This window comes from Cololabis saira, chromosome 18 (genome assembly GCF_033807715.1).
Source record: "Cololabis saira isolate AMF1-May2022 chromosome 18, fColSai1.1, whole genome shotgun sequence".
Classification (NCBI taxonomy): domain Eukaryota; kingdom Metazoa; phylum Chordata; class Actinopteri; order Beloniformes; family Belonidae; genus Cololabis; species Cololabis saira.
The window spans coordinates 30,156,853-30,176,268 of NC_084604.1; the positions used below are offsets into that span (position 1 = coordinate 30,156,853).

Here is a 19,416-nt window from a genome sequence, read left to right on the forward strand (position 1 = left end):
CCTCGCAGTCCCACTACATTAAACCTGTTTTTTTTTTTCTCTGCCGAACCTGCAGAAGAAGGAGGAGTCCGAGAACAAAAGGAAAAAGGAAGTGAACCTGGTCATTTCCCACGCGCCCTCGGCCGACAACTCCAACCTGTCGGCGGACGGAGACGACTCGTTCATCAGCGTTGACATGGACTCGGCCATGCCTAGTCCTTTCAGTGAGGTGGGAAGCAGGAGTGATGGTGTGCGTGTGTTTGACTGAGAGTTGGAGAATGAAACATCTGTTTGTTAGAGTTTAGGACATGGATAAGACAAAGTGGAGATTTATTTAACAGCCTGCTTGATCTCGCAGGTTTCTTGGCTGTTGTTCACAAGCGGCCTCTGCTTTTTAAAATCGTGTTCTTCTAAATTCCCTTTCTCTTCTCAAGCTTTGTTTCTCCTTTCTTCTATTTTTCTATCACACTTCTCTCTATTTGGCTCCCTCCAACCCTTTGTTGACTCCTTATTGCTTTACCACATGCATCCAAACTTTCCATCGCATCATTCGCATGTGATGCTTCCTTTCCTTCCTCGTTTCACACTTTGCTCCGGACACCGTTCCCGTCCCGTTTACCTTTGCTGTACTGTCCTGGTTCCTGACCCCTCGTTGCTGACCCCCAGCCTGTGTATCTGTCTGTGTGTGCCCCTCTTCATGGACAGATCTCCATGAGCAGCGAGCTCCAGCCCGGCTCGTTACCTCCGGACGCCGATGCCGACGAGAGCAGCAGCGACATGCTGGTCATCGTGGACGATCCCGTTTCCTCTGCGCAGCAGTCGCGTGCAACCAACTCCCCCGCCTCGGTGTCAGGATCCGTCTCTGACAACATGAATGGTGAGAAAATAAAGTCTATTTTTTTTTTTTTTTAAGTACGTAGTTCCAAAACTGCGCGATAATGCTTTGAAATTTACATTTTGGTGTCTCGGTTCCACAAATTTGACTATAGAAGCATTTCTGTGTAACTGCTGCTGAACTGATTTACATAAAACAGCTTTTAAAGAAGACATAATAGTAGGGGTGTAACGATACACTAATCTCACGATACGGTACGACACGATATTGAGGTCACGATAACGATACAATACGATATTATAGCAGTATTTTTTTTTTACAACCTTGAATGAGGAACATATGACTGGAAAACATTGTCTTTTATTTGAAAGACACAAAATACAAAACAATACTGTGCGTTTGCCCTATTGTTACAGTTTGTAATTCTTTATAACTTAAAATTTTAAAGAGAAAGCCAGGCCAACTATTTTCCACAAACTGAACTAAAAGTAAATGTCAGGTTTTATTATGCATCTTCAGTTTCATATAAGTACAAATATTTTGCCACAAACTGAATAGTTTCTCTCATGTATGATTTTACTTTTTTCTTTTCCAGAAATTTAACAACTAAAATTAAATAAATAAATAAAATTAAATAAATACATACAATTTTACATCATAAAAAAGATTGATTAATGCTCACCTTATAAGTGTAAGAGGAGATTTATTTTTGTTAAGGTTATTTTGGTGATTCAGGGTTCATTATTTTAGAAATATATTCTTTATATTCTGTAAATCAGGGACTAAAATGACACTAGTCAGTTTATCTATAGTGATTAGTCTGTTTTAGATTGGGCGGAGTGATACAGCACTAGGTGCTGTGTTGATGTTCTAAAATCCTACACTGTTGAGCGGACATTGAAGTACACTGGAACTCACGCAGAGGTTGCCCCGTGTTTATCCTACTCACGACCCCAAAAAGGTTTAATTTAATAAGGTAAGGCTTAACTCTACACCAGCCTTACATAAGTAAAAGTTCAGAGCTCAAAACGGGACTAGTTTCTTCTGAGCGGAGTAAGATTTTGGTCCGCGGGTCGAGGCGCGGTCGCGGTCAGATGCGCGTTACTAGTCAACACAATAGATTAATATTAATAACCCAATATCACGATACACTTTGTCACCTCCACGACACGTATGGTGACGTTTTTGGATCGCGAAATTTCATGGCACGATATATTGTTACACCCCTACATAATAGGATAAAAAATCCCTTTTTGTGTGCTTGGCAGAATATGTATGTATTTGCAGTGTGATCACCAGCTCAAGAAGTCTTTTTGGGGCTTAAATCTGAGAATAATTAATTCAGTTAGCAGCTCAGATTTGCAGCTCAGATTTGCAGGATACTGTGACATCATCGATCCAGAAAAGGGTAGAATAATCTTAGGCTTCTTACATCCTAATTTCACGCTTTTATTGAGATGGTTGTAAAAATGTTATTGTATGTATTGGTCACTTTTTAAGCAAATAGATATCACAGTCAAAGTTTCCATGCTTTTTTGAGGGTTGTTGTGAATGTCCAACAGACTAGTGTCTGCTTGTTTCGCCTCAGTTGCTACATAAACATTTCAGCACCAGGCTGAAATTCAATGGATCAACATTTTTAGTTGTTTGCGGCCTTAATTTGGCCTTATCTGCAGTGTAACAGTGTGCTGTGTCTGCTCTGGGGTCCAGATAACAGTGTGTTTTTGCTTCTGAAGCAATACTTTGGGTTTCCTGCAGTAAGTAACCCATCCTTCACCCGGTGGCTCGTTGGAACCCTATGTGGGATATTTTCTGACGTACAAAAAGGCTCTTGCCAGTAAATACATATTCCCATTACCATTACCCTGATAATTGGAGCCCCGGTGGGCTGGGATAAAGTCGGTGTCTTCAGAGACTAGATGATGGAGTTATACGAATGAAGAATAAAGTATGAATTCATACACTTAGCCAAAAGAGTCGAAAGGCGGGATTATTGAGTTAAGCAAGATGGCAGGGTGAGAGGGGAAGATTTATGTGTGTGCCTCGGTGTTAGTGACAGAAAAGGCTCTGAAGCACAGCGTTAGGAGCAAAACATTCACAGAAAACGCAGACGTCCAGAGCGATGTGGGCAGTTTGAGAGAGAGGGGAGAAGCTGCTAGGGATTAGTTACCATTGAGGCAAGCTTTGGCTCGGATTCTGCAAACTGCATGGAAAATGGGACCAATATTCCAGTTTTTTTTGCCTCAGCCTGTATTTATGGTAATGATGAATAATAATTAATGTTAATAGCTCGTCAATGCAGTAAATTTACCACAATATCTCTGACAGACTGGGCCAAGGCCAAAGCAAACTGTGCAGAATATTCTGGGTAGCCTATGTAAACTTATTGCAGATTGATTTATCTCTTACGGTGTTCATACAGAATCAGTATTTACTACATATACATGTGAAATATTGTACCAAAGTACTTATTACAACCGGTAAAGCAAGTACAATGACAAAAGTATGTAATTTATTTTTCCTTTTTCTTTCATTGCCTGTTACCGTCAGGTGTTTCAGCTTCGGACGCAGCCGGTTCGGGCCGAGGCCGGTCGGGGCGGAGTCGTGGGCGGCCTAAAGGATCAGGAAGCGGGTCTAAGTCTGGAGGGAAAGGACGCGGGCGCAAGTCGACGGCGGGTAGCGCGGCAGCTATGGCAGGAGCGATGGCCGGAGCGGCCGCTGCTTCAGCTGCAGCTTACGCAGCTTACGGCTACAATGTTGCAAAAGGTCAATAAATGAAGTAAAGAGCCCCTAAAGTGCAGCAGAGGAATCTAAAAAAATAAAGAGAAGGGTGTGTTTATATGTGCTTTGTGTATACGGTATCTGCATTCCTAAAGCCCAAGCCAGTTCTGCATGCCAGCCTTGCCTTAAGCTCTGCACTTAGAAGGGATAAAATTATTATTATTGTTGCTGTTTATTGTGTAGAGACCCTGCTCTCCCAAAACTGCACACTAATGGCACGTTTCCACTAGAACCTACTCAGCCCGGCTCGGCTCGCCTCCACTCGGTTTGGCGCTTTCCCACTAGGCGTATACCCGTGCCGAGTAGGTACTTTTTCTGTAACTACTCTGCCGAGGTTCTAAGCGGCTGAGTCGGGCTGTATCTGACATCATCACACTACAGGCCACCGATTGGTCGGGGGGTTGGAGTCAGACGTCTGAGTCAGGATGTGACATCAGCGAAAGAGCGACTCTGACGGCTTCTTGTTCATTTTATAAGACCAGCAATGGCAGCGCAAACTTCTGCTCCGTGATCCAACTCTGAGTTGCAGATGTTCATAAACCTGGTGGCTGAGGAGAGAATTAAAAAGGGATCTAGACGGGCGATAAGGAACGACCAGATCTACCAGGAGCTCTGTCAGTCCATACAGTAGCTGCTCGCGGCTACCAACTGACTTTTCAGCAGCGTCGAGACAAACAAAAAAAATTAAAAAGCGTCGCCACTTGAAGCTTCTCTCACTCTCATTTTTTAACTTGATATTGAACAGAAGCCACAGACCCGGCAGCACATCTATCATCTCCTCCAGGTTCTACATCAGGGATGTCAAACTAATTTTGCTTGGCGGGCCGGATTTGACCAATTTTTTTTCTTGCGGGCCGCACGCTCAATATAACAAAAACAGTGCAAATTTTTTTTTTTCTAATTCTTTTTTTTTACTGTCTTTATCTAATCCAATATCAGTTTAGTTAATTTTAAAGGAAATATGCACTCATTATGTAAAATATATTTCTTCAGGATCTTTTCTTGAAATTTCTCGGTTTTTTTTTCAAATTATGTAAGATACTTTTAATATCATTTTACAAAGATAAACAGAAACAAGTATGTTTTTTTATATTTCGCTTTTTTATAGGAAATTTAATTAAAAGCAAAATCTTTCTTATTACATCCGAGAGTGTTTCTTTTTGATTTAGAGATTTTTCCAGTACAATTAAATGATTTATTTTTAAAAATTGGCACGGATATTTACACCAGTGTGCCGAAAAAGTCAGCACTTCTTTTTTAACTGTTTTACTTTGTCACTATCCTCGTATTCAAAACTGTAATTCTCTGAATAAATATCTTCTATCATCTTTTTTAGCAGTGATATTTTTCCTGCGAAAATATATAATAGTAGTCAGTTAATAAAAATAAACGACCGTCTACAAAGAAATAAAATTGGCAAATGCATTCTAGAAAACTAAAAAAATTTCAAAAACTGCTCTCTTTGTGGAATAACGATGGATTTGTAGAAGAAATATATTATCGGATATGCTGCAATTCATGGCAATTATTTATGCCTTCCTTTTTAGTAAATTAACATTTCGGTTTTTTGCGTTGGAAACTTCTCGCAGGCCGCATGAAAATCTCTCTCGGGCCGCACATTTGACACCCCTGTTCTACATCTTTAGTGTTGTTGTCTTCGTTTAGATCACACAATCAAATACGTCACAGCAGCTTCGCTCCAACCCTCCTACTTCTGCTCCAGGTGCTGAATTGTTATGGAAAAGAAACCAGGCCGAGTTGAGTCGAGCCGAGCTGAGATGAGTAGAGCCGAGTAGCTGCTAGTGGAAAAGTGCCATAAGACTCATTAAGTCATTCTAAAAATGGGGCATAGGGCCATTTAACAATGGAGGTAATTGTAACTTCTTCCATCCTTCCTTCCAGCCGGCGTCTCTGCGTCCAGCCCCCTGCAGCCCTCCCTGGGCCGGTCGGGTACCAGCCCCGCCTTTAACCCCAGCAGAAGCAGCTCCCCTCAGGCCAGGGGAGGCCCGGCCCCCCCCTCCCCCCACAAACCACTGGCCCCCGGCCACCACCACAGCAGCCACGGCGCAGTCAGGAAGAGCAAAGGCCCCGGCGGTCCAGGGGCTCGATGATGTTCCCCGCGCACACTGAACGCACGCGCCCTCACGCACCGCTATCTCAGTCTCCCCACTTACAGATAACTGACCCGCTTTTCACTGTGAACCCCACAGAGGCCTGTGTGTAAGCTACTAGAGAGAGCAGTAGGTGCCGTCTCTACCAGCCTTCCCATCCGTCGTTTCACTTCTATCGCAACGTGTCTGCTTCAGGCCGACAAAACTGGCCATGAGAGTATTTTCAAATGCTTTGAGAAGACAAACTTTTCTGTCTGTGACAGTAATCTCTTTTGACTCGCTGCCCAGCACTGACACGAACACAGACTTGAAGCAACACGTGTACCTTCAAAAGGGCTTTTTCCTAATGTTTGCGTGCGGCGGGGTAAGTGAGACAAACGGGTTTCTGTCGGATGCACTGAGCCACGTCTTCCATGTTTCGCTGTTATTAAGTTTCATAGATGTACACTAGGGTTATTTAATTCTTCTCTAGATATGTTCGGTGCAACTCGATGGACATTTCTGCATTTCACAGAGCTCAACGTGAACCCGCACCTTCCCTATCCACACTTTACCAAAACAAAAAGAAGAGAGAAAAGACCACAGCTTTTGTACTAAAGCTCTTATTTTTGTAACAGAAAATTTAAGTACGCAAACCAACAAGACAGGAGTTAACATTTTGAGAAAAATGTTAACAAGAAAAAAAGTCTCTGAAATTGTATTCCAAATAGAAATCCAATATATTTTTTGTCCAATAAGAAAATAATTTAAAAATAATCTTCCCATTCAAGTGGTACTGTTTGACACAGCGTTAACACGCCAACATTGATGAAATGATTCAAATTATTTAGTTGTCCGTTTATAAGTTATTTCAGTTGTGCTAAAAGTGGACAATTTATAATAATTGTCACGATACTCTTCTGTCAAACTGTAAATTGTGAAATCCTGAGGCTGTTTTTATTTTACAGAAGACAGTTTCTGTGATGAGAAGTCTGGTGTTCTCTTTGATGTCAGTGATGTTTTAGAATAAAAAAACAAAAGGTTCACATCAGTGTCCTGAGTTGAGCACTACATCCGTTCGTTTGAGTTTGTTCTGGTGTTTATTGTGTGATTAAAAGATGAAGTTCTATACTGATGTACATAATGATGGGAGCCGCGTTTCCTCCGGCTTTTCCTCACTTGCCTGTCTATTTTTATAGGTCGTGTACATATGAAGAAAGGCTACTGCCGTTTTACTAACAGGAGGAGTGAAATGAAAATAAAAGTGCTTAATCAGAGCAGTCTGTTGTGTTTTTTGTTTCATTATTTGTGACAATTGCTGACATGATTAAAAAGAATTGAATTCTGACGCAGAGCTGGGCTTGGAAAATGTTGAGTGGACATTTTTTCCGACACCCACGTCCAAAATAAACACAAAACAAAAGTGCAAGACCAGAGTCAAACTTTTTTTTTTTTTAAAGCAAGAAAATGTATACTGTACATTCAACAGATCCACATGTGTTATAGAACAGCTGAATCCAGTTTATATGACAAACATGGAATCATCTAAAAGTGTTCATGTCACAGGATTGTGCGAGGTAGAAACATAACCTTTCCACTTTGAGGAGCTTCCCTTGGATCACTGTGTTCAAAAAGGGAAGGGAAAAAAAATCTGTTTGCAGCACAAGCGTGAGAAAACCGTTCCCAAATCCATCTTACTTTTCTACAGTTTCTCATGAGTAATCCAGACATTCTCCAGAAGCGTTGGATGCAAAAGCTCAGTTAAGTCCTGCTATAAATGCAGTGAAAACGGCTCATATTATCACACAAGTCATAAATTATCCGTGGCTTATTAAAATTAAGTCTTTGTTTGGCAACACTCTTATTTTGAAATAATAAAATGTACAATCATTAACACATTTCCCATAGTTTTGTATATTTGCCTCATAGAGGGTTCAGTAGGTTTATACAGTAAACGCACATTTTTCCCCTAATTAACGTGCTCTTCATCAGAAATGGATGACATCAGAGGAGGGGTGAGGATAAAAGGGAGAGTCTGTGGAGAAAAGGGGAGAGAAGCTGAGAAAGAAACTGAAGGGTACATGGGGATAAATTGATCAAATTTGTAATACAACAGTTGACCACATGACAAACCACGGCTCGATGGTGATTTAAGACTCAGTGATCTAAACATTTCTTCAAGAGCTCTGAAGAAAAACATGCTTTCCGTCTACTATAAATCCATCGATGATTGCATGCTCTACTTCAGCTGCTTTTGCACACTCTACTCTGATATTTTAGAGTAGGGTACTGCTGTTTTATTAGGCCTGCATAGGACTGAGGCTTGAGAAAGCCGGGGAGGAAGAAAGTCCATTTTCACGCAAGAACAGGGGGGGAAGAATCAAAAATATGGGTTTGTGCAATAACACAATGAGGCTTAGAGAAATTCAAATCAACACAATCAAAGATCACACAGTTCTGAAGAGTCTTCAGCTTATCTTTTTGTCAGTGTGGACCCAGTGAATCCCTAAAAAGCATCGAGTTCAATTGCAACATTGAGTGCTGGATGAAAAAAAGAAATCTGAGAGGATGAAAAGACTGCTGCACAAGTATGTGGATAAAAATATTTTTCACTTTAGTGAAACACCTTAAGCTGTATAAAAAGAACTAGACAAATTCTATGACTCAAGAGTCAGTTTAAACCCTTTTTTTTCCTGATTTTTGCAGTAACCCACCATATATATGCAGACAACAGCTGCAAAATAAAAAGGATCACATAATCTTAGCCACCATGACAAGCTACCTTCTTCTTCTCCTTTGGGCTTTTCCCTTCAGGGGTCGCCACAGCGAATCAGTTGCCTCCATCTGAGCCTGTCTTCTGCATCCTCTTCTCTCACCCCAACTACCTTCATGTCCTCGTTCACTACATCTATAAACCTCCTCTTTGGTCTTCCTCTGGGCCTCCTGTCTGGCAGTTCATAACTCAGCATCCTTCTACCAATATATTCACTATCTTTCCTCTGGACATGTCCGAATTAGGAATGGGTGATGTTTTACCGTTCACGATAAACCGTCAAAAAAATTCCCCACGGTAAGAATTTGTCATATCGGGGTAAAAACGATAAATTCCCGTTGATGATGTTTTTGTGTAAAGCTGATTTTTGGAAGGAAGGAAGGAAGGAAGGAAGGAAGGAAGGAAGGAAGGAAGGAAGGAAGGAAGGAAGGAAGGAAGGGAGCCAGAAAGAAAGAAATGAGCGTGAAAGAAAGAAAGAAAGAAAGAAAGAAAGAAAGAAAGAAAGAAAGAAAGAAAGAAAGAAAGAAAGAAAGAAAGAAAGAAAGAAAGAAAGAAACAAAGAAAGAAAGAAACAAAGAAACAAAGAAACAAAGAAACAAAGAAAGAAATGAGCCAGAAAGAAAGAAAGAAAAAATTATAAATTCCCATTGATGATGTTTAGTAGTATTTAGTATCTTTTAGAGCAGTGATTTGGGGGCTCCAAAGACTGAATGTGGTGATAGATTTATAGTTACAAAGGTGGAGTTGAATTGGTATTTTTTTTAATCCTCATTTTTATCGTTATCGGGATAAATGCCAGAAATTATTGATACATTTTTTTGTCCATACCGCCCATCCCTAGTCCGAACCATCTCAGTCTGGCCTCCCTGACTTTATCTCCAAAGCCTTTAACATGTGCTGATGTTCTCATTCTTGATCCTGTCCAGTCTGGTCTCTCCCATAGACAACCATAGAGCATCTTCATCTCTGCTGCCTCCAGCTCTGCCTCCTGTCATTTCATCAGTGACACTGTCTCTAGACCAAACAACATCGCATCACCTCATCACCATGACAAGCTACCTATTTTAGCTTAATTTAAGTCATGATAGCCCATGATGCTTGTGAAAGTTACACTTTAATCATTGTGGTTGAATCTGTCCTTGTTTGTGATATGTTTTGGTAGCTACATCTTAAACCAGGACTGTCAGAGGTGAAAAGACCACTGAGCCTCGGGAGAGCTCAAGCGGCCAGATATCAATAAACTAGTCATGTCCCAGCTAGGCAAAATAAAATAAAAAAAAGCCAAGGACAGCAGCTGAACTGCAACCCAGACCCTTCCAGGTTGCTCTTAGGTAGCGTGGGGGTCATTCAAGGAACTTCCCCTCTATGTTGGGATTCTCAACTGGTGACAGGACCCGAGAGTGGTTCTGGGATATTTGACACAGATAGAGGTACATAGTGTTTTTGACTTTCTTTGGAACTTCTTCTCAGTTGTTGCACTTTATTTCATGTTTGTGCATAAAATCACTGTTAATTCTGCACAAACTGGGGTGTAAAATGCAGCATCTTTTCATTAAACAAAAATGAGAGGTCAAGAAGTGTCCACCTGATTTGGGTGACAGTGGTGGTTAGGGTCGCCACCCGTCCCTTGAAATACAGAATTGTTACGTAATTGGAAATTAAAAGTTGCATTCCGTATTGAACCAATACGGACATCATATATTATGCTCTTATTTATTAATGTCATAATATACAGGTGAAGTTCGGAAAATTTGAATATATTGCAAAACTTTATTCGTAGTAAATTCAACTTAAGGTGAAACAAATGTATTATTTCCCACTACATTCAAAGTGAGATATTTCAACCCTGTATTTGTTATAATTTTGGTGATTATGGCTGACAGTTTATGAAAACTCCAAATAAAAAATTTCAAAAAATTTGAATATTTTATGAAATCAATAAACAATTCAATCATCAATATTATATCAAATAAAGGTTTAACATATATTGCTTTGCATGTAATGAGACTATGTAATATATTAGTTTCACCTTTTCAGTTGAAGTATTGAAATAAATTAACTTTTACACTATATACACCATATATTACCATACTTTTACACAAACATAGCATAGGCTATTTCAGTTGCTATATGGTTGGCTGTCTGTACAGTCATGCAAGTCCAATGCTATTAAAGCACTTTAAACTTGAAATCAAAGCATTTTGTTTTTTTCGCATAAAATATATATTTCTATGCAGTTTAGAAGTTTTGGGGATGTCCCTTTTTTTGGCGTCTGCGCTGCTGAAATCGGGGCGTCCCTTATTTCTATCTCTGAAAGGTGGCAACCCTAGTGGTGGTGGGTCCTGAAACCAAATGGTAAAATCCTGAACTGATAAAGTCTTCAGAATAGGAGGTGAACTGTCTTCAAGAACAAAAGAAAAGGAAAGTCCAGTTGCTTTGTTTCAAGTTTGGTCTTTTAATGTATTTCAGTGACCTCACGCAAAATTAGGAAGGGGGTCCCGCTTAAGTTTACAGTTTATGCACTAGGGAGGTTGGGCTGAACCTCACGAGAGGCAGGAAGAGGAAAAGTCATCACTGATGTGGGGTTGTTGAAAGTTCATCATTATTTGTGCTGCAGAAACAGAGCCCTCACTGACATTACTAATGTTCTTATTCTTGGACAGATTACACAATATTGTCACAGCAAACCAAATGGACCAGATGTAATTCTGTGTTCACTGGGATAATTAACTTTTCCACTGATCTTCTCTGATCCAGACTTGTTTTATCAACGTCCTCGGTTTACAGTCCGATACTTTCCACCAGATTCCTGTTTCTTAGAGCCCATCGCTGATGTTATTTTCTGTTCGTATTGACTGTTAAGTAAAGATAAAAGATATACAGCAGGCAGATGTTTTCAACAGTCTGCAGTGTTTTATAAAGTTATTATTGTACTGTGGCTTTGAATATTGATTTATAGGAAGTATAAATGTTAAGTGTCTAAGTGTTGAGCAGAGTAACCATGCAAACGGAAACAAATCATATGAACATTTTGTGACCAATATCATGGCTAAGTAATATATTTTAAAATAACTGAATGCTTTTGACTGAAATTAATTTTGCAAAAGATCTAAGGAACTCTTCTACTTGCACGTGAGATTTCTGAATGCAGCATTTTGGCCCCACTCACAAAATTATTTTGTTTATTCATTTAGATCATAAAGTTCTATACAGATAAAAAAAAATAAAGAAAGCATAACAAAAAAAGAAATACTGACTGAAAAGGTCTAGGTTAAAGCAAAAGCTTGTTTTACCTGGCCTTTATGACCAGAAGTAATATATCTGAATTTAAGGCTTCATTCTCACAGTTGTTCCACTTTATACACATCTGTTCTGTGTTTGTACTCAATTAAAAAAAAAAATTACAAAAATAGAAAATTGTGCAACTTTATGAAAGCACCATCAATCCACAGGAACAGACATTTTATGGGTTCCACGGGTGTCAGGTGCACCTGATCTCATGCCAGTATTTTATTTTATTTTTTCCCCAGGTAGTTTGGCGTAGGGGTCTTTGAGATTTAATCTCGGAGCACCTCAGCAGGATGCTCCTCAGTATGACCCGTGGGAAACACGTGTAAACACAGGACTTCCAGGTCTGGGTGTACTCCCAGCCAGCAGTTATACAAGCCTGTTTAAGTCGACGTAATTCTTCACTTGAATGGCATCCAAGGTACACACTGCTCCCATCGGTGGCTGGGAGTGTCCAATGTGCATGTACTTCTGGGGTCTGCTCCAAGAAACAGATACTGCTGCAGAGCACAACATGCAACCCAGTCTGATCTGGACCGCAGCCCGACACCAAGGACTTGATCCAGACTGTACTTTGGACTGTGTTTCAGTGCGCCTGCCTCAGGCGAGGTTGGATTGATGGATATGCTGTCAAACTGTGCAAAAACTAGATTCAAATCTTATTTCAAATTGCCTGATGCAAGAAAAAAGGGTCCTGGCCATTTTTAAAATTGACATGCTGCCCAATCTCCACTTTTATATTTGAACCGTTACCAGCTGATGCTCAACTCAAAACATTCAGCTCAAAAAAAAAAAAAAAAAAAAAAAGCGGCACAAAGATGAGCATTTCATTTTTTGTTTTATTGGTATTTTAACTTACAACTGGATGGAGGAGTTGTTTCCACAAACACATTACAGCAGCCATCTCATATTGCAGCATCATTGAACACAATGTTGGCACCATCTGAAAGAATTGGACGGAATCAGAACTGAAAAATAAATAAAAATTTGACCTACAACTTTAATTTACAGTCAAGATTGCACTTTTTTTGTAGTGATGTAAAACACATGCAACAGCTGTATAATGATTCCCTTTTAAGTTAACTATTAGTGGCATTCAGTTTTAGACATTGGAGTGGCATCATAGATAAAAGCCAGGTGAGTTTTCTACAGGCAAGTGAAAACAAAGGGTACGAGCTACTGAGCTACCAACAGGTAAGACACCACGGTCAGAGCCGCGGCCTCGATGGAGAACAGGTGATGGTCCTCCACATGTGGGCAGCTGCTCCTCATGAACTCTGCCAGGCGGAGCAGGTACTCCAGGTTGTGGCCCGTCTTCCCTCTGCACGCGGCGATCTGGCCGCCAATCTCCTCCGGGCTGGCGGGTCCCAGGTAGAGGGGATTGTCGGAGGTGGCGATGTACACCAGCGCCTGGACGGGAGACTGGTCCTCCCCGTCGGGGAAGAAGTCCACCATCCTGGTGATGTAGCCGCCGCAGACCGTCTCGCGGACGTCCAGGTACTTGAGCGACTCTTCGGCCTGTGAGCCTGTCACCTCAAACGCCACGCCCCAAGTGCTCTCCTGTGGGAAGATTAAAAAAAAAAAAAGATACAGGTAAAGTAGATGTTTAGATCAGGGCTGGGCGATAGAGATTTTAATATATATCGATATATTTTCAAACGCGATATGGTACGAGACAATATCGTTTATATCGATTTGAAAAAAAATATATAAATATATATATATTTTTTTTTTTAATGATTTTGATATAGCTTATTTTGTGACAACTAGACTTGAATGTTTTATTTGAGATTTGCACAAATGTTTTGTTATTTGCACAACTATCAACCTCAGTGGAAAAGTCTGCCTGTTACTGTCTACATTGTATTAATTGCACAGTGTATTTTAAATTTAATTGTTATGCCGGAAAGGGATATTTGTTTTATTTTATTCAAGAAGCATTTTTATTCTATATATGCAGGCAGTTTATTTCTTATTTAATTTGTTTCATACATTTTGATATTGTGCAGACCTCTGTTAAAAAAAAAAAAAAAAAAGGTACCTGTGTGACATTTGGCACATGGCTTTGCATTAAAACTGACTGTTTTGACATTGTAAATAAGGGGAGATATGCCTTGGACTGGAATATTCCCACTAGGTGATGTGTGAGCATATAATGTGCCTATCTACTGTTATCACCTGTCTCTAGACCCCCCCCTGCTCTAAATTAGTCTAATTATTTAACTTACGTATTTATACATTTATATTTTTGTGCTACTGTTGGTTTTATCGATGTCATTAATTTAGGAATTTTGAAGTTTAATTATGTATGTTATTTATTTGTTTTTATTTTCATTAACTTCGTCCACTCTGTTCTATGTACTGTATTATTTTAATTATTATTATTTTAATATACTTCTACTGTACATAGGTGGTAGTTGGCACAGTATGCGGATAGATGACTGAGGCGGTAGGACTGGAGGAGTGTATCTGGGGGGTGTGGGGATGCAGGGTTTTTATTCATTCATTCATTCATTCATTCATTAGTTTCTTATCTTTTTTCTGACTATCCTACCTTGAGTAATTTTATTTTGGATGGTGGTATGTTTTCCTTCCTGTTTTGATACCTTTGTGATTGCAGAGAGCACTTGTTTGTTGTTCAATGTCTGTTTTATTTAGATAAAAATCAATAAAAATCCATTTAAAAAAAAAACAAACTTTTTTTAAGGGTTTGCCTCAGAAAAAAATGAAAATAACAAGAGATATATAACGCCTGGGGGAAACGCCAATTATGTCATAGAAAAAATATCGATATATATCGAGTATCGCCATTCAGCTAGTAAAAATATTGAGATATGACTTTTGGTCCATATCGCCCAGCCCTAGTTTAGATAAGCTTTATTGATGGCTGGAAACTCCAGTGACGACATGAGTAGGAACCAGTGTGAAGGGGGCGTGGTCACTTACGTCATCGTCCTCGATCAGCGTCACCACTCTTCCGGGCTGAGGAGGAAAAGACATGGGTCACGTGGTGGGAAACGCCCAGACAGAGCAACACAAATCTTGCTGTTTTAAACATTTTAATTACACTGAATTAAACAAAAATCACTGACCGACTTGTCGTCTCCACGGTGGAAGTTGTCTCCGTGCCAGAAGCGTCTCTTGTAGCCCTGAATGTGCCCGACCGAGCTCCTCTTGTACCTGAAGTCGGGCTTCCACACCAGAGACCCGTACCCGAAGATCCACAGGCTCGCCTTCCCGCTCAGGATGTCTTGAGGCTTCATTTTTGATCGACGGAAATGGATGTTTAAGGATGGATAAATGTGTCAGGTGTTTGTTTTCAGACTAGCTGTTCAGCCTGGGCTTCCTCCGGTCCAATAGCAGCGGTACCGGCTGGCTCACTGGGATACCGCGGCCGGTATTTGAGCCTGACTGCTTGGCAGTCGCGAAGATGGAGTTTCGCAGTGCATTTCGCCTCGCATCATGCATCGCCATTGCATTAGAGGTGCCGCATTATGCCTTTAAATATCCATGGCAGCCGCTTCGGCCTTGGAAAACATGGAAAAAAAAGACTAAACTCGTTGTAGATTCAAAATAAATGAACCGTAAGATCGAGGTTTCGTTTTTTTAGATGTTATGGACGCGTTTCCGCTCGCTGTTGATGCTGGTCTTAAGTCATTACGCGTTTCCTCGATAACATGGCGCAGCCTGGGTCGAGCTTTTATACCGCTCGGAGCAAGTGGGCGGGGCCAGAGCGAGGGCTCTCGACCAATCACGTTACAATGAGCCCGCCCCTCTGTTTCGTTTCAACCAATCATATTTCGGTGCGCCAAATAGGGCGGGCTTAGGACCCAAAGTCGTTACTCAATTGGTCCATTGAGAAAATCCGTACTTGCTCGTGATTCGTCGGTTAACTGTCACTCAAACAAGCTCCGTTCCTGATTGGTCCGTTGTGTTGTCAATCTCTCAACAGGCTCTGGCTGATGCAATTTACCACAGCGTTTCAGGGCTACTGAAGCAACCCAGTAATATATGGAGACATTGCATCAGCATTTATTTAAGACATTATATTATTTTAGTCAAACCACAATGTCAATTTAATAATTCTCTATTAATCCTGGGAGGTATTCTGTATTTATATCAAAGTAAATAAGATAAGATAAGATAAGATAAGAAATCCTTTAATAGTCCCACAGAGGGGAAATTTCCAGATTACAGCAGCAAAGGGGATAGTGCAAAACACAAGAGGCATCAATATCACACAGTAATAATAATAATAATAATAATAATAATAATAATAAACACTATAAACAGTATATACAATAATAATAATAAGAAGAAGAAGGAGAATAAAGATAGTAATAAAAAAATACAAGTATATAAAAAGAATAAAAAGAATAACAGATGGATAATTACAGATGTTATTTACATAATTGCACGTTGCAGAGAATCAAATCAAATTAAATCAAATTACAAATAAGTATTTTCTTCTGATGGGATGCTATAACATAATCCAGAGCTACAAAAATCAAAACTGACATATGAAGGGGTTAATCAACACTCCATATGGTTATTTTCCTGAAATCAAAGTGTGTGAATGCCATGTAATCGCACAGCTCAAACATCCAACAGTAAAAAAGAGATCAACCCTACCCCCATGGCAGTAAACATGGAGAGAATTCTACATACACACATCTGGTTTTCAAATTATCACTAATTATGATCCCATTTGGTAAATTAATAAACAATTTAATCCAACAAGGAGGGTCACCCTGACACACCATATGTCTGGTTGGCTGTCCAGTGGGTCAGGATGTTGTAAACGGGACATTTGTCCTTGCTTTTGTAAACACACAAACATGTTGTGTACACACGCGGTGTACTCTGTACTCAATAAACATCCTGTTACACAAAATTTTGAGTCACTCACTGATTTCATAGTTAATGACAGGTGCCACCTGTACTAAAACAGCCCATGCACACATCTGAAACACCATATAGTACTCTACATAAAAATGTTGCAAAAATAGCACTTGAGTAGAATGAATAAAAACTGCCATTAAAATATTTTCCACATTGCAGAATTAATTAAAAAACATTATAGAAAGTGCAAAAATGCCCACCCGCCCTACTAGATCTTATCTGTCTCTCATCTGTGCTCAATTAATAGATTATCTATAAATAGCTGGCTTTATCTGTCTTGATAAGAGGCCAGACAACTGTATCAGCTCCTCATAAATCTAAAGCAGCACACAATCCGTTTGAGCGATCCTCTCTTTGGCACAAGCCTCCATCGCACCATGCCCTTTTGTGTCCACCTCTGACCTTAGAAGCTTACAAGAGGACCTGCTCTCACTGCAACACGCCAGACACTTCACTCACACTAGTTGCCTTTGCATTTTGACTGTGAAATATAACTAATTTGGATTATAAATCAACCCAGAGGTGAGGCAACAGCACCGGTCAGGCAAAACAGCAAGACGGCACTCCTGAAGTTGTGAGAGACGTGGTTGTTTTTGAGCATGATGTACACATTCCTTTGTGGTTAGAGGGTTGACGCTGAGTTAGAAGGACATGTTGGCTCCATACAAATGTAGATTTTTCAGAGCAGGATTGTACTTGCCGGGGAAGATCAAGAAATCATTTTATTTGAGCAAAGGAATTTCTTGAAAGCTTTTCTGGATTTGTAGACGTACTTCATTCTTTTTGCATTGCTGTGCGGCCTATATTGAAATGTTTGCTTTAAAGAATTTCTGTTTCGTGGTGAAAAAAGTCTGTGATACAGTTTGATTAAATGGAACCTGCTGATATTTTGTATTTAGTTATTTTGATGGTGGTGGAGGATATGAACTGATGACTAACTTCCTGTGGAGTTCTTACTGACATCTAGTGTTAATTAATGAGACAACTCCAAGTTCAGCCCAGAGAAAGACAGTCGCAGATAAATTGGCAGCATCTTCATCTGCTAACTGTGGTGGATTTTGCAACAACACATGCGGATAAGAACTAAACCGACATAAAACATTTTAGGTTGAGCAGTGACATTTTGGATAGGACACCAAAAGAACAGAAAACACAATCATTTCACAAAAATGACATGACAATACTCAGGAAATAAAGCATGATGAAATTTCATGAAACACAACATAAATGAAGAGTGCTCAGAACATGCAGCTTCCAGCAGGGCCAAAGCTGTATTTAACCGTTTTAATGACAATGATGTTGACCTATGATTGAATTTGGATGGATTCCTGGTTTATTCACACATTTTTCATCGTTGTTTCATCAAGTTTCATCAAGGCTTTTAATTAGAATCGGGCTGGTCGTTTGTTGTGTACATTCTTTCTTGTGTTTTTCCTGTTTTATGTTTGTTTTATGCTTCCTCTGTTTTATGCCGGGGTCTTATCTTTTTATGTGTGGCTTGTGAAGCACTTTGTGGCTTTTAACCTGTGAAAAATGCTATATAAATACATACTTACTTAAGTTGAGAGTTCCCTCTAATTTAGCTGGTTTATTTTTGCGTAATTGTGCTACAAACTGAGAGGGAGACATAAAACCAAATGGAATCGGTCACAATCTTTTCCCCCCACATCCTACTTTGTGGAGGGAAATACACATTTCCAAAAGAAAAGGAAAACAAAAAATCACAAAAGACAGCAACAGTTTAGAAAAGAAATCAGAGCAAAGCAGTTTGAAATGCCTTTTCCAACTATTCTAAAATATGATGATTCTTCAAATGTTTATTATAATGTCATAGTAGACAAATTCATAAAAGGAAGTTGTGTTTGCTCTTTTAAAAGTGTTTTTTCTGCATTGCTTTTATCTTTTAGAATGTGTAGTGTTTTGGTATGGCTGTGGAGTTATGGGTGGCGTTGCCTCCTAAGAGAGGGTCAATTCCCAGTTCCACCATGCGCCAAAGTATCTCTGGGCAGAACTCTGGGATTTGAGACCACATTTTTGGTTAAAAACCCAGATAAATGGAAAGGATTGTGTCAGGGGAGGAATTGGATATCAAACCGCTGCCGAATCAAAATGCAGAACCCTATAATTTACTGTGGTGACCCCCCACGGCAGGAAAAGCTGAAAGACGCCGCTTGCAATGTTTTTCTGTTTCCAAGTGACTTTTAAAAATAAATAATCAAATAAAAAAGTCAAATTGCATTGTTTCCTTTGTTTTTTCGTTTTTGTTTTAATAGAATGTGCTCTCCGTTTCACTTCATTCTGGTTTAGTTCTTGTGCTTTAGCCTCTGATTTTGTGTTTTGCACGTCAAGGCCACTCAAGCCTACATCCGCATACTTAACAGCTGTGTGTCCGTTAATGTGACGCCACATCGTGAGTTTAAATAACGTCACTGGCAGCTGAAGTCTTGACAGAACGGTTGAGCCAAGAGGCGGCGTCTGACTCCTGATTGTGCTTGTGCAAAAAAATTTTGAAAAGGAAAACAAAAACAGGTGGAAACAGAGGAAGTTTCACATTCCTCAATTGCCTGTCAAATCGGAAAGACTAATTTGAAATCTACTTTGCTTATTGCAGAAATCATGAATTTCCTCAGTATAAATAGAACTAATTAGGGTGTTTGCCCCCCCCACATTTGTTTTGAGGTTGTTTCCTGGAGAAGAAAAAATCATCGGTTGCTGAAAAACACTGAAGAAAATGATGCGTGAGAAAAAGTGTTGGCCTGCACCGATGG

The 19,416-nt window shown here is 39.9% G+C and overlaps 2 protein-coding genes across 6 annotated transcripts in view; one reads left to right on the forward strand and one right to left on the reverse strand.

Annotated features, from left to right (window-relative positions):
• Positions 1–7,039, forward strand: part of ino80 (INO80 complex ATPase subunit) — a 53,600-nt gene extending 46,561 nt beyond the window's left edge. For 3 of the 5 annotated variants that reach the window (XM_061746401.1, XM_061746403.1, XM_061746402.1), the window contains exons 34-37: positions 56–208; positions 646–856; positions 3,365–3,580; positions 5,498–7,039. In XM_061746401.1, coding sequence (XP_061602385.1) covers positions 56–208; positions 646–856; positions 3,365–3,580; positions 5,498–5,706 — 789 coding nt within the window. In that variant the 3' untranslated portion in view covers positions 5,707–7,039. The remainder of the gene's footprint in view (positions 1–55; positions 209–645; positions 857–3,364; positions 3,581–5,497) is intronic. The other 2 variants (XM_061746404.1, XM_061746405.1) reach the window with 1 other exon arrangement.
• A 5,526-nt stretch (positions 7,040–12,565) lies between these two features.
• Positions 12,566–15,412, reverse strand: chac1 (ChaC, cation transport regulator homolog 1 (E. coli)). Its single transcript, XM_061746376.1, has 3 exons — positions 14,839–15,412; positions 14,693–14,728; positions 12,566–13,306 (listed from the first exon to the last, which is right to left on the reverse strand). Exons 1-3 carry the CDS (start codon positions 15,007–15,009, stop codon positions 12,923–12,925), a joined length of 591 nt encoding a protein of 196 aa, XP_061602360.1. The 5' UTR covers positions 15,010–15,412; the 3' UTR covers positions 12,566–12,922.
• Between the last annotated feature and the right edge of the window lie 4,004 nt (positions 15,413–19,416).

What these genes read in the sequence shown, in the direction of transcription:
- chac1 (XM_061746376.1), bottom strand. Translation starts at nt 15,009, where the DNA reads ATGAAGCCTCAAGACATCCTGAGCGGGAAGGCGAGCCTGTGGATCTTC. An exon ending in ACCGTGGAGACGACAAGTCG is followed by an intron (nt 14,729 to 14,838) that starts GTCAGTGATTTT and finishes TTTCCTCCTCAG; the next exon opens with CCCGGAAGAGTGGTGACGCT. An exon ending in CGCTGATCGAGGACGATGAC is followed by an intron (nt 13,307 to 14,692) that starts GTAAGTGACCAC and finishes ATCTTCCCACAG; the next exon opens with GAGAGCACTTGGGGCGTGGC.